The sequence below is a fragment of the Chionomys nivalis genome, chromosome 18, assembly GCF_950005125.1.
Source record: "Chionomys nivalis chromosome 18, mChiNiv1.1, whole genome shotgun sequence".
Taxonomy (NCBI): domain Eukaryota; kingdom Metazoa; phylum Chordata; class Mammalia; order Rodentia; family Cricetidae; genus Chionomys; species Chionomys nivalis.
Genome location: NC_080103.1, coordinates 32,702,108 through 32,717,032, shown reverse-complemented (window position 1 = coordinate 32,717,032; position 14,925 = coordinate 32,702,108). Strand labels below are relative to the sequence as shown.

General features: G+C 45.9%; 1 protein-coding gene across 2 annotated transcripts; it reads left to right on the top strand.

The window, feature by feature from the left end:
- Positions 1–2,491: 2,491 nt before the first annotated feature.
- Positions 2,492–14,703, top strand: Rwdd3 (RWD domain containing 3). Of its 2 annotated transcripts, XM_057793742.1 has the most exons (4): positions 2,492–2,594; positions 11,372–11,859; positions 13,730–13,845; positions 13,943–14,703. In XM_057793742.1, exons 1-4 carry the CDS (start codon positions 2,510–2,512, stop codon positions 14,055–14,057), a joined length of 804 nt encoding a protein of 267 aa, XP_057649725.1. In that variant the 5' UTR covers positions 2,492–2,509; the 3' UTR covers positions 14,058–14,703. The 2 variants fall into 2 exon arrangements, with proteins under 2 accessions (XP_057649725.1, XP_057649726.1); XM_057793743.1 differs by lacking the exon at positions 13,943–14,703 and having other exon boundaries at positions 11,372–11,812; positions 13,730–13,806.
- The last annotated feature ends 222 nt before the right edge of the window (positions 14,704–14,925 follow it).

The window sequence follows — 14,925 nt, the reverse complement described above, 5'->3', positions numbered from 1 at the left end:
TAATTTTTCTTATTATAAGAAATATTATTTATTATCCACTTAGCTTTTTCTAGGGCACTAACGTTTCACCTACTCTAACAGTCTTAAGAGTGTGCATTGTTATTTGTTTGCACAACTGGGTTTTGACTTAAGATTTTAGATTCCAGTATTGAGTTCAGGTATTATCCTCAAGACAGTCAGTACAGTCGTTCTGGGACAATGAAAAGAATGGCCTGTTTAACCTGACTTCCTGGATTAGAGGTTTTAACTGGAGATGAGGGGGAGGGTACAAGCCCTTTCTCATTCTAGTCTTAGGGAACCCAACTCTTTAGGAAAAGCGCCTGGAAAGATAATAATGTTTTAGCAAATCACACGTTGGTGTGTGTGTTTGTGGGAGGTGGGGAGAGAGGTAGACAACACTCTCACCGTAGACACCCATTTCACATTTAAATATTTAGAATTTCAGTAGCCTGTGACGAGAGGAGAATTTATTACAAGAAACATGATCACCGTGCAGGGGGTTCAGAGAGCTGACATGTACCTGCTATTTTCCTGGTGTGAGAAATATCGAGCTGGCATTTCCCCTGTCTGTGCGATGATTACTGTGAAATGTCAGAGTGCAGGGGACGCATTCATGGGACTTCAGTGGCTCAGGACTGTGTCAGTTTAAAAGACAGTCACATCGACTTTTTATTTAAACGTGCTCAATGAAGTATGAGAAGCAGGTTAAGGAACCAGCGGAAAAAGGGAAGAAAAGCAGAAACTCACTGACCAGAAAATTTTAAGCATGATAATAAATGGCTGTCCTTTCCCATCAGTTCCCCTGGACCTTTTGCTGACAGTTCCAGCGATCGCCTCCTAACACCGATGACAACTGGAATCACGCTGTTCATCTTATTTCATTCAGATCACACACTGAATTTGAAAAATTAAAATCAGGATGAGGGCTATTCAATTATTGTGTGAACCATCTTAACAAATACGACAAATAACCAGATTAAATAGTTCCCACCACTTGCCATAGTAACACTGGACTTCAAACTGAAATGGAAGAACTGAGTGATTTGTAAATTAAAAATGTATCCTGTTCCCCAAATCTCTCTAGCAGTTAATTTTGAACCCGCTGAACTTGCTCGAACTGCTATTTTGGAAGTAACTCAAAGGAATTATTTTTTCCTTCCTTCTAGAATCACTGTAGATAATTATGTGTTTAAATAAACGTTTATCTTTCTAATTATGTTCACAGCATGGCTCCTAATTGCCTGGGGTCACTGAGATCTCAGGGTGTCCCCAGGGAAAGCCTTTCTTGACTATCTTGTCATATTCCCTTTCTCTTCTTGAAAGCCAATCTCTCTTCCTTTTTCAAATTCCCCTTTTAGCGATAGAAATGATGATGGGGACAGTAGCACGGGTCAGGTGAAATTGTTCCACTGTGGACCCTCTTACACCCTAGGATGCGCTCACAGAACGCTATTTCTGATGCAACCCAAAAGGTGCGGGTCCTCCCCGAGCGAGCAGGCAGCTTCTGGGAGCTGCAGAATTTAAAACTGCTATTTGAAAATTTAAAAAAGGACAAGTCAAATACACACAGACAGAACTACTTCCCTCCTGTAATTAATTTTGTTCACTAAAATCAAAGTTGAAACAGGTTGGATTACGGATTCTGTTATTTTATGGTTATTGCGTGTGTTTTGACGTCTAGATCAAGATTCAAAGATGGTGGTCCACCACTAAACTCCAGGAGTCACAACAGTTAAATAGACACATTATGTTGTTTGTATCGAAAATCATCGAAACCAAACCGAATGGAACCAAACCCAATCCAAAATACTGAAAAGCTAGTGTTTATGACCTTGGACCACCCCAAAGTAGCTGGAGTCTCAGTCCTAAGGGAGACCTTAGCGGATAGGAGACTCAGTCCGCGCATTCTGCTCCTTTGACAGGAAAGAGGTCTGGGAATTCAGACTCTGTAATTCCAGGGTCAGTGACAAGGTTAGCTCCCTGGAGGTCATTACCAACGTCTTTTCCGGATTTCCATGCCGTCAGGGTCACTAACAACAACACGAGGGTGGAGAATTTGTGTTTTGCTCACTGTGGGATCTCGGCCACAAAGTTCAAAAGCCCCGTCATGGGCTCACCTTGTTTGACCTTCCTTTTTTGCTTAGGTTTCTCTTACTCTCTCTCCGTCCCCAGTCTAGTCTAGGTGAAGCATGGTGGGTTCACAGCCTGGGTGTTCTTCTGGAGAACTTGGGACTTTACGGAGCTCCCTCAGCTCTGGAAAGCAGCAGGTGCGCTGGGTGGGCTTTAGGGTCGAAAACTGGAGAAGTAAACACCGCCTTGGCGCTATTGAGCAGAAGGGTCTGGGCGGGGCATCCAGACACTCGCCCCGCCCACAGACACGCCCACATCCCACCCCGCCCCACCCACCCGCAGCCCGCCGTGCTGTGAGGCCGGAGCGCCCTCTAGTGGCCGCGGACGCGCTCTGCTGCGGGAAGCGGCGGAAGCGGCTTCGGGTCCTGGCCACGCGGCTATGGCGGAGGCGGTGCGGCAGGAGCTCTCGGCGCTGGCCGCAATTTTCTGCGGGCCAAATGAGTGGGAGATGTTGAGCTGTTCAGGTGAATACCCTGCCTCCCACCCCGCGGCCACAGCGGGGAGCCGGGGGACCGGGAGTCACGTGGCCGAGGGCAGTGTGGGAGGTGAGCGGAGGGGCCAGGCCCTCCCCTGGGTTCGCCCTCCGCCTCCTCTGGGCTCTCCCGCAACTAAACTGCCCTCTTCATGGAAATCCAGCTCCCCGAAATAGTCAGTGTCTTCTCTGAGCACTTGTGCGTTACGTCCTTGACAGCACGACGCTATATTTGGTTGTCTGGGCCCCGAGATCAGTGCTAGCCACGCGGAAGGCAGGCAGCAAACATTTGTTGGGGTGGGTGAATGTTTGAATTCACCAGTGTTGATAGCCTTAAGTATTTTGTTTTTAATTTAAAAAAATCTTTTTATTTTTACGTTTTCCAGGCTGCTCAAAAGGGGCAGCCAATCCCAGACTCCTGGTTGACGCGTTAACCACGCAGCCAGCTTTCCTGGATGCCTTCTTCCCTTCTAACATAGGCAGGGTACCTGCCTCTCCTCTGGGAGTTAATGGTCTATAAAACTTTTTATTTATTTAAAAAGAAATAGCGAAAACTACTTCATTCTTGATTTGGTTTCCATTAAAACTCCCCCCCTCCACAGACACACACTAAATAAATTTTTTTTCTGTGTGTATGTGTGTTTTGCTTGCCTGTATATATGTGTACTGTTTGTACAAGGAGGCCGGAAGAGGGCATTCAGGAGATGGGAGTTACAAAGGGTTGTGACCTGTGCGATGTGGGTGCTGGGAACTGAACCCAGACCTCTGGGAGACCAGCCAGTGCTCTTAACCACCGAGACACCTCCAGCGCCCCCAGATTTCCCCCTTTGGGAAGTGTGTCCATGCTCATGATCCCTACTTTCCTCTCAGCTGTCAAATATGTCATGCACGTTTTGAGTTTTGAGGACAATAGGAATTATCCTTCTAGGGTTAAAATGTAACTATGTCTGTACATTGGTTAATGTCCTAGAAGGTAGTGTGAAATGTGCTAGACCCAAAGACGTTATAGCTATGATTAAGAGGGCTTTGGGTTTCCGTAAGGTAAGTTACTGAGTCCCTGGGAGTCTACAGATGCTCATGGTGCTTACTCTGTGATGGTTTAGGCACCATGAACCTTCTGGGAAAATGGAACTGTTTTTTTCTTTAGTGCCTAGACCAGTCTCGTGTCTTTTTGAATCTTCCTTAAAACCCCCGTAAAAGGATTGATCATAGGGCTTTGCCACCCTCTTCTGATTGGTAATAGCTCTAGCTGGTTACCATCTCCGTCTCCACAGCTCTTTATTGATAATTGCTTCTACCTGAGGATGGTTAAAGACACTGGTGTCTTTGGGTTCTTGTATTGTGGCCCACTTACAAATATCTGTAAGACCGTCCAGGAAGGCCCAGGCTGACCTCAGGGCCAGCTCTTCAGGTCTTGAATGGAAAAGACCCGAACAAATGGGTTCAGTTTAGTGGGGATTCATTTATGTTAACAATTTGAGGACTTTTTACATTCCGGCCACTCAGATTAACATTAGAGTAAATTCTCAGGAAGAGGCACTGTGTCTAACAATCTCTTAAGGGCACCAGGTTTCTTGCTGTAGGAAAGGCGTGAGGACAGAGCAAATCAAGATTATCCTGTTCTCTAGCCCACGTGTCAGCCCAGGTGTCAAGTTTGATGTGGTCACCTGACACCTTCCTGATTTTTACATGAGCCTTATTTGATGAGAGGTTTTCTTAGCTTCAGTTTTCGTTGAAGCTCGCTGATGGTCAGGATGGTTAAATAACCGCCAAGCTCCGCAGGGTTGGGCTGGGCACCGTGTCTCGTTCCTCTGTAGCGGTCGGGCTGGTGCAGGAAAGGTTATTAGCAAAAAGTGTATGTGCTGAGAAAGAAGAGTTTGAGTATCCAGAGCAAAGGTATGGATGGGATCTAGCTTGTATTCAGAACAATTCAGTGGCGGCGGGGGGGGGGGTGTTCGCAATCCCCTTCACGCATACCTGTGTGTGGTGGTTTGAAAGAAAGCAGCTACCTCTTCAGTACCACGTCTGCCTGCATGCTGCCATGTCCTGCCGTGATGATAATGGACCAAACCTCTGAACTGTAAGCCGGCCACCACAATTAAATGTTTCCTTTGTAAGAGTTGCTGTGGTCGTGGTGTCTCTTCAAGGCGAGAGAAACCCTAAGACAATGTGCTTGGACCCTTGTGAGGCAGCCAAAGCTGGTGTTGCCCATTTTCCTGGTGAAGTCATGGAGGGGCCATTGCTGTGGTCAGTGCTCATTATTAATGGAGTTGCAGTTTGGAAACAATCTCACAGACTTAAAAGTTGCAAAACAAGCTGGGCGGTGGTGGCGCACACCTTTAATCCCAGCACTTGGGAGGCAGAGGCAGGCGGATCTCAGTGAGTTCGAGACCAACCTGATCTACAAGAGCTAGTTCCAGGACAGGCTCCAAAACCACAGAGAAACCCTGTCTCGAAAAACCAAAAAAAAAAAAAAAAAAAAAAAAAGTTGCAAAACAAGAGGTCTAGGAACCCAGCGTCATATCATGGGCTTGCAACAGACAGGGTGTTCAGGTGGGATTCCGCTTGCTTGCAGAATGGTTACAGTAGCACATTGATGTAACACATTGACAGGGTTGTTGTCTGCTGCTTGTCTGGGCTGACCCCGCCTCTTTAAAACCCACACAGCCTCAGTCTTCCTTGCAAGAGGATGCCAGTGCCACCTTTAGCTCCCGTTCTGTTTGGTTGGTTTGTTTCCTTCTGTAAGGACATTTAAGCCACATGAAAATCTAACGGAAGCATGAAACAAGCATTTGTGTGTGCCTGTCTGTGGTGAGTGGCCCCAGGGTAAGAGCAAAGACCATCCTGGTCTCTTGAAGTGTGAAGAGTGCGTGGGAAGCTTTTGAGTGCTTTTGTGTGTGAAGTCTTTGAGGATATGTGAAAATTGGAAAGAAATCAAGCAAGCACAGAGAACACGGGCTGGCTATGGTGTGTAAATGGTTTCTCTGTGTGTGCTAAGTAAATCCCGAAGTAAAGCCTCGTGTATTCGTTTGCTTTTCCCGGCGCCTGTGTGGCGGGACTGTGTAGCTCTCTTGTGCTATAGGCAAGGAAGTAGAGAGAAACTTTTAAAATAGAATTAGGGTGGATACTGGGGTCTCATTCAGTTTCTGTAGTTTGAATAATGCCGTCTTTGGTGCGTTAGAAACAACGTCTTTCGTGTGTTTTTAGGGAAAATTAAGGTTTGTTTGTCTTAGTTCAGAGCCTTCCTGTGTAGCCCACTCTGACTACAAAGTCTAGATCCTCCTGCCTCAGCCTCCTCAGTTCTGGTATTCTAAGTGTGCCTGGGCTAGGAAGGGTAGGGTTTAGTTCTCTTTCAGTTTGGGTTGTAGTTTTAACATCAATACTGTTACAAGGCAGAGTGAGCAGTGCAAATAGTGAACATGGATCTGAACTTGAAGAGGGCTTAGACTAGACAAAACAGTCTTGGGTCTTTGGTAGGACAAGCATGGGCTCTTTAGGATATAGGCTTATTGAGAATATGCTTCTGAGTTAATTCCGGTCCTGGAGTTGGGGGCAGGGGCAGGATTAATGGCATATGTACAATTATTCCTTTTATCCATTCTCTTGCTAAACTGTTAATAACTTTAACCCCAAAGCAGATGATAACATTACAATAGAACAACTTTCTTTTTTGTTAGGAGAATTAAAAAAAGAATCAAAAACAGTTGAGAAAATGAGTTTTAAAGAGATCCTGTGGATTTCCTTTTCTCCCACCATACTTAACGTCAGAAAGGGGTCTGTTCAGGCCTTCCCATTTTCTTAGGCAAACAGTGTCGCCTTAGTTTGCAGCTCCGACGTGTTGGGGGCAGACACTAGCCAGGGGAATCGGCCAGGAAGACTATGACTCCTCAAGGTGGAGAATCAAAGCAGTTTTCCTTTGAACATGTAGGTAGGGGCGTCCTTCCGTGGTTTCCTAAAGTGAGGATCAGGGCGCCCCCTCCCATTGCTCTCCTGTGTGCTGATGGGGACTGTAAAATAACAAAGAGAAGCGAAGCTTGGTAAAGATTTGCCGGGCCTCTTACACCGTTCCCTGGGCTGCCCATAACCTCATGCATTGCACTGGGCTGGAACACGCTGGCCTTTTCTGTAGCAGAGCAGCTGTATCACGGTAGCCGCCTTGGCTGCTGCGGCCAGTACTCACACATGGGTGGCTTCACGCAACATGTTTTTAATGCACTGACATCCTGAGGGTCCGAAGTCCAAAGTCAGTTTTCACCTGGATGAAATCAAATTGTTGGAAGTTATGCGCTCTGCTCCGTCTGATTGCCTGCCTTTCTCAGCTTCATGGCTATATACCGAGGGTTCACTGCAGCACCACGGAGGGCTCTCTTCCTCTATTACCAAACCCCGAAGCAGAGCTTCATGCCCCAGTTCATCCGTTTCCTTCTTCTCTGATAAACTCTCCATCTCTATCTGTCCCTCCCCATTTTAAGGACACCAAGGACGGTGTTTGTCAGTAATTGAGGGCAGCTTTTTCACACCAGCATCCTTAATCATGTCTGCAATGACGCTTTGGCATGCAGGGGAGTATACCCACAGGTTCATGGGAACAGGGTGCATACATTCTTAGGTCCGTTACTTTGCATGCCACAGGCTCAAGGGCTTCTTCACTCAGGTGATCCACCGGTATAAGCCAATGGTGTAGGCCTATATAACTGTAAAATTTGTTTATTAAACCCTCCATTTTGGGATGGCAATATTACTCTCCAAAAGCAAAATTGGAATACTTCAAGGTATAGAAAAAGTTAGTTTGGTTTAAGTATAATAAATTTGGATCTGGCCGGGTGGTGGTGGCGCACGCCTTTAATCCTAGCACTCGGGAGGCAGAGGCAGGCGGATCTCTGTGAGTTCGAGGCCAGCCTGGTGTACAAGAGCTAGTTCCAGGACAGGAACCAAAAGCTACAGAGAAACCCTGTCTCGAAAAATCCAAAAAAAAAAAAAAAAAAAAAAAAAATTCGATCTGAAACTACCGTAGGATGGGCTTCATAAGGTCAGTGTTCGAGGGTACCATGGTGGGCAGAACACAGTGATTTGCTACAAGAAGTTACAGGACTCAGCGAATCTGTTAAAGTCAGTTCCATTTTGTTATATACTAGCGGGGGAGAGGCGAATCAGTGGAGAGAAAGGCACAGGAGAATCCGTGAGCAAGTGGCCAGATGTGGTCCTCGGTAGACTTGCCCGATGCAGCAGCGCTGGATGATGGTCTGCCAGAAGCATGGCCACCTGGAAGGTGCACTTTTCCCTGCATGATAGCACTTACGGGATGATTCGTAAAGTTTGAGATCGAAGCTTCAGAGAGCAGGGATGTTAGGTGGCCCAAGACAATAGATGTCAGGTTTCTTCAGGGCTCATGTAGGCACACATACTTGCATGGCTGACTTCAAACTCAGAACAAGATTGACGACAATCCCATGGTTAAGCCCAAGCATACAAAACACACTCTTACTGTGCAGGATATTCTAAAGTCTCAGGCTCATCTCTCTGTAGGTAGCTGTGGACCAGCCCTGAAGACAGGCCTTGCTTAGGAACCTTCAGGGTTGAAGTAACCCAGACTGACTAAGTTCTCCCCATTCTTCATGGCATTTTAGAGGTCATAGGTCATGTTTGAGAATGGCGATCCAGGAAGATATGGCATCAGAAGTGACAGGTCATGGGAGGCTGGTTTATAAGAAAATGGAATTGGTTGGTAGAGTTATATTTTATGGAAATTGATGATGAAGGGGCAGAGAGAGATGGGTCTGAACTCATGGAGGAATTTGCAACACTGGACTTTTGCTGTGTTTTGGTTTGTTTTTTAGAGTATTTTCTAAGCGAGAGGGAGAAGCAGGGAGGGTTAGGAAATGCACAGGAAGTTGTAGTGATTAGAATGAGACAGTGCCGGTGGTGGGCTGTGTGGGAGAAAGGCACTTCCTTCTCAGAGGGGAATAGAAAGAGAGCAACAAGGTCAAAGGCTGATTGAGCCAAGTGGTTGAGCTGGTCCTCAGCCACGGCAATTGCGGCTTTTAGGACAGGGCCAGCTTCCCTGACTTCAGCACTTAGGAGACAGCACCCCCAAGTGGCTGTACTGCTCGCTGCGCACCCTGCACATTCACACACGTTCTCCTATCTCAGGGCGTACTGTGAGCAGATGCCTCCTAAGAAAACATCAGGGAGCGAGGGTTTCTTTCGGTTCCTAGTGAGAACACAGTGCAGTATGGTGGGGAAATCGTGGCAGCAGGAAGGGCTCCCCGCTGGGGCAGCACGGGTGTGAGGCTGTTTTCTCCTATCTAGGTAAATTAGGAAGCAGAGATTACACAGGAAGTGGGACCAGGTTAGAAACTTCAAAACCTGGGCTGCAGAGACCCACGTCTTGCAGCAGGGCCTCACCTTTCAGAACAGCGCCACCCAGTGGAGACCAGGTGTGCAAACAGATGAGCCCGTGGCGGCGTTTTTACATCCAAACTGTCATGCACGAGGTCGTGTGCGGGTGGGTGGACATATATAGCTGCAGCCGCGGGTCATTATCACAGCTGAGGGTCACTGCATTTAAGAGCCCCGCAGCCAGTTTACCTTGATTTAAACCTGAAAGGGTATCAAAATACTATGATAAACACCACATAAATGTGTACACATTTAATGTTTCTATGTATCTGGTAAATATAGTTAGTAAAAAAAAAACAACCCCTCCAGTCTTATGAAAGCTGTGCTAATTTTTCTCAGCTGTTGTCTTAAAAGAATATGCTGTCTTTATAGTGCTGATCAGAAAACGCCTGCTGTCTGACCCAGGGGAAAACCTTTCTGGCTTCCAAGGCTGTTTGAGCAAAGGTATCACTGCCCACAGACACTGAGAGAGACCATGGGGAGCTGTCTCCCAACACACACGCATGTGTGCATACTTAAAACTGGGTGCGGTGGTGCATGCCTTTAATCCCAGCACTTGGGAGGCAGCCTGGTCCACATAGTGAGCTCTAGGCTAGCTAGGGTGACAGAGAGACCTTGTCTTAAAAACAAACAAAAAACCCTGAGAAATAAAAAGAAAGGAAAAAGAAACTTTATATTCATGTATCTCTAAGTGAAGGTTTTGCAGGTCTAGACTAGAAGTCTGGGAAGATCTGATGTCATGTTTTGGGACAATGACTGAGCCATTGTGACAGACCTGCGTCTTACCCATTGTTTTCCGAACAGCACAGTGTGTGGGGTGGACACGTGCCCAGGGGATGTTTGTTGACTGATGGGTGAATGAAGATCTTAAAAAACCCGTTCCCTCCTCGAGAAAGAATGCAGACCTGCTAGGTGATGGCTGTCGAGTTTGTTCAGCCCGGAGATCCTGCGTTGTCTGCAGGTCCCACACAGCAAAAGATATTAACCGAACTGACATTTTGGGAGCCTATTATGACAGTAAAATATGTCTTTAAAAGATGAACCCCATGAAAGAAAGAAGCGACTTGGAGCTGGGGAGGTGGTTGAGTGGGTAGAGGCGCTTGTGCATGGGCCTGACAATCCCAAATCCAATCCCAGAATCCTCCAAGGTGTTGAGACGGAACTGACAGTGATAATAACAGTGATACTAACAGCAGGGGCAGACAGATTTGAAGAGTGTGAGAGGTTTAGAAGCATGTATGCTGGTAGGTTTGGGGTTAGTGTTAGGGTTAGTATATTCATTACATATATAGGAGAGGAGATTGGTAATCTTTGGAATGGTTACTGCCTGGGATTCTGGATGATGTCTGAAAGTAGTAGTTTCCTGCAGCTGGTACAGATGTGCACGGTCCTGTGGGTACAGATGTGCACGGTCCTGTGGGAATCTGTGCACCGATGGCTTGTGGACGCTGTTGACATCAGATGGCTAGGAAGCAACTTTAATGTTCTGTTAGGTGCTTTAAAATGGGGGACGGGGTCAGGGCTCCATTGTCGAGGCTGTGAAGATACGGGGCCTGGCTGCTTCCTTGCTGAGCACAAGGGCACAGGAAAAGAAGGCAGAGAGGCAGGCTCACCCCACAGCCACGCATCTGGACCCAGCCCCCTCCTCCACTCTCTAATCTGGGCCCTTCTGGCCCTGCAGAATGAATTAGCCTGACATTTTATCAACTTTGTGGAAAGTGGGGTGAAGCGATGTGGAACACATCAGAGTGGTGAAGCCGAGCAGATCTGAGAGAGAGCAGAATATTTCATCTCCTCTCCTAGTGTGCGTCCTCTCTTCGCAGGGAGCCCAGCAGAGGCTAAATGTGTCCGCTCAGTTTCGGTTCATCTCACCGCCTTCACGTTACACAGCTATCAGTGTATTTGCGTCAGAAGCTTGTGTCCAGTCACTTTCAGGATCACATCCAGCCGTAACCGTGCCGCACCTAGGACTCCATGTGACTGACTTACCATAAGTAACTTCGAGTGGATGGCTTACATATTTTCTGTACACATTATTGCTCCCTTGAACACCTGCAAGAGTTGATTCATGATTTTCATGATTATGAGTGAAATATGGCTAGAAGGAAATGAACCCAAACTACTTTTTGGAAAACGTAATAAAAATGGTTGTTAAAGAGTATAATTGTGAGCAGGTTTGCGTGGTGCCGTCCATATGTGTTTCTGGCTGGGGGAAATGACCTGTACGCCATGGCTTTCTTTGTATTATGTGTCTCTTCGTAAAGTAACTCAGAGTTTTCCCATGAGAGATAAATAGAGATTTAAAAGGGAAATTTTAGCCATTGAGATTGAATTATGTACAGCTAATAATTATTTTTGGATGTCTTCCAGAGACAGATGGGGCTGTATTTAGAATTCACACAACAGCTGAAGGACTTGTGGGCGAGGATGTGCCCTTCGAGCTGGTGTTCCATCTACCAGCCGGTTACCCTTTGTGTCTGCCCGGCGTCTCGGTTAGCTCCAAACATCTGACCAGGGCCCAGTGTGCTACCGTGAAGGAGAAGTTACTTGAAGAAGCCGGGAAGCTTTTGTCAGAACCTATGATTCACGAGCTGGTTCTTTGGGTTCAACAGAATCTCAGACACGTCCTCAGCCAATCAGAGACTGCCAGCAGCAGTGAGAAGCATGCTCGGCCAGAAAGCATGGCTATGGATGACGGATTGTGGATAATTCTTTTGCATGTAGATCACATGAGAGCAAGGACTAAATATGTCAAAACCGTGGAGAAGTGGGCCGCAGAGTTGAGGCTGACAGGGAGACTGATGTTCATGGGCAAAACAATCCTGATCCTGCTGCAAGGGCACAGAAGCAGCATCAAGGTGCCAGCAAACTTAACGTAGAATCTGCATGTGCCGAGTCTCTGCTAGACATGGTTTATCTTTCGTGTGTTTTTTAACAATGGGATGGATGAGCATGGTGCTTCTGCTTTTCCTGTTATCATGCTAAATGGTACTTTGGTGTTTTTAAACAATTCTTTAATTTCTATTTATTTTATGTGTATGGATATTTTGTCTGCGTGTTTGTCTATGCACCACTTGTGTGCCTGGTGCTCGTGGAGGCCAGAAGAAGGTGTTGGATTCCCTGGTACTGAAGTCGCAGATGGCTGTGAGCTGCCATGTGGGAGTTGGGGATTGAACCCAGGTCCTCTGGAAGAGCAGCTATGCTCTTAACCACTGAGCCATCTCTCTAGCCAACCCCTCCAGTTCTTTGTAAAAATGACTATCTAGTTGTTACAACTATAAACCTGAAATAAGTTTAAGATTATAAACATTATACTGTAAATATTATGCCACTTAAAGTGGCAGTTTTTAAAAATATTGATTTGTATTTTTTATGTGTATGGGTGTTGTTTTGCCTGCATGAATGCCTGTGCACCATGTATGTACAGTGCTTGAGGAAGCCAGAAGAGGGCGTAGGATCCCTTGGAGCTGGAGTCACACACAGGCAGCTATTAGGTACTGCCATTTAGGTACTGGGAATCATTCAGACTCAGCAGGTCACCTCCTCCCCAACTTCTTTCCACCTGACTTGTCTCAGCAGGTGCTTTCAAAGCCGTCATCTTCAGGCTTCCCAGCTCTCATCCCAAAGCCCCCTTAGCCTGTTTTATGAGGAGCTAGACAGGAAAACCGTCTTATTATGTTTTAGATCTTAAAGGAGCTACAGATCACGTAGGAAGTCTTACACTGTCAGACGCAATGGGACAGGCACAGTTTAGAAGATTTTATTTAAAACAGATTTATCACGAGCAGCCTGTGGTCCTTAAGCTCTGCAGAGTAACAGCCCTGAGTTTTTCCAAGGTGGGTTAGTTCCACAAACCTCCTGTGACATTTACTTAACCAGGTCCATGCTGGGTTCTGGTGTAAGTAGAGAGAAGCCAGATTTAATCTATAGTCTGCAGTGGGCCTAGCTAAGGAACCACAGATATTGAGGCAAATCTGTATGTATCTATTTACTTCGATCCTTTAAGGTAACATCCTAGCTGATGAAAATGGGTGCAAGGTTTCTTGCTCACATTCGGCTAAGGCTCTGAGTGTCTGCGGCTGGCTCCGGCTGGTTAGGGTAAATGTAGTGTCATAGTGTTTCTCCCAATCATGAATTGCTAACACACGTCTGTTCTTACCACTACAATCCCACTAGTTCAGAGAAATTACTTTTTATGGCTTTCTCTGATAAAAACGTCTATAAGGTTGCGTACTAGGATCAGGAACGTGCAGGTGCACTTCTTGGTGAGAAGGAGGTGGTGTGTGCCTCATGGCTCCACTCTGGCTGGCGTGGTGACTACGGTGCTTGCGATTACTGGGCAGTGTTGTGCGCTCTGGAAGTCCGTCATTCCCGGAAGTGCTGTGTCTGTCACTTTATCCAGTTGTCCTAGCTTCACCACGAGGGGATCCTGTTATAGCTGGTTGTGTGGGTCGGTTACCTAAGGCACAGAACTTCAATAACTAGTTTAAATAACTGCTTTAAAAAACAGCGGAGGGGGTAAATAACCCACTCCAGTAGCTGTCCAGTCCAGACTCCCAGGCGAGCGTGTTGGCATTGCTCAGCGGAACAGTTAGCCACCTATGCAGAGACAGCCTGTAACTCTCTCACTGTCCCATCCCGAGACGGCTCCTTAAGCAGGAAAATGCTTGTGGGTTATATGGTTCCTTCAGCGTAAGCTCTGCGCTTACCGTACTGATTATCGTTTAGGAGTACCTGATCCTTCAGAAAACCTCCAAAGTCGATGTGGACTCAAGTGGAAAGAAATGCAAAGAGAAAATGATTAGTGTACTGTCTGAAACAAAAGTACGACCGGAACACAAAAGGTATAATTTAGTACTATTACGGACGCAAACGCAACGGAATGGGTAATTATCCCTGACAAACCGCCGCATATTCATGAGCTTCTCTTGTATAATGCAGGTTTCTGGCATTCGAAGTCAAAGAGTATTCAACGCTGGAGGAGTTACAAAAGGAATTTGAGACTGCAGGACTTGTGCAGCTCTTCTCGGAGTGTGCGCTGGGGCTGGTAAAATGAAGTGAATGGCAGGAGCCGTTGTCGGTAAAGCAGCAGCTTTGTTGTTGATTTCCGCTACCTTTGGGGAGGGGCTCATTGACGTTTTCATAAGAGAGCAATCTCATGTTTCTCTGTAGCGAAATCACCCTCATTTCAGGAAGAAGGCGAGCTCTAGTTTATGGAATATTAAGCATGAAAAGACCCCACATATTCTAATTGTGCTAGAAAAGACTGGGTTCAATAGATGGGATTATCTGGAGGAGAAATAAAAACTTGCGGCGGTAAATGAGCTGTTGTTTTTTATATAGACAGTTTGTTTAGGAGTCTGCAATTTTCAGGCTAATTTTCTTGTAATTAAATGATTTCTTAAAGTGATTTGTTTTCGTGTTTACTTTCTCATGTTTACATTTTTGGCATTAAATCTTGATTCCTCCCCACTCCGCTTATTATGTCTAATGTTTTAAGTTGAATGTTGGGAGAAATCTAGCTTTAGTTTCTTGGTACAGTTGTATAAACTGCTGGATTAAATACAAAACAAAGATGTTTTTACAGAACCCAGTTACTTTTCAGGGTTCCGGGATGACATGGTACTGCTAGCTGTGAGACTACATAGTAAGTGTAAATTAAAATTCCTATTTGAAAAAATAATTTCTGGTTTTACAAGGAAAACGTGTTCAACAAAGTGAACCTGGTTTGCTGGATAGGAAAAAACACCCCCCCCCAAAAAAAAAAAACTACAGCTATTGATTTTCATTGTGAAATCTTTCAAATAATGATAAAATACACTTACTATGACCAAAGGGAAATACACTTTACAATAAATCGTTTGTATTAAAATTTCTTCCTTCCTTCCTTGCTTGCTTGCTTGTTTCTTTTGAGACAGGGGTTC

Coding starts and splice junctions, on each gene's coding strand:
- Rwdd3 (XM_057793742.1), top strand. CDS start 2,510: ATGGCGGAGGCGGTGCGGCAGGAGCTCTCGGCGCTGGCCGCAATTTTC. Junction 11,860..13,729: donor GGCACAGAAGCAGCATCAAG/GTGCCAGCAAAC, acceptor ATTATCGTTTAG/GAGTACCTGATCCTTCAGAA. Junction 13,846..13,942: donor GTACGACCGGAACACAAAAG/GTATAATTTAGT, acceptor TGTATAATGCAG/GTTTCTGGCATTCGAAGTCA.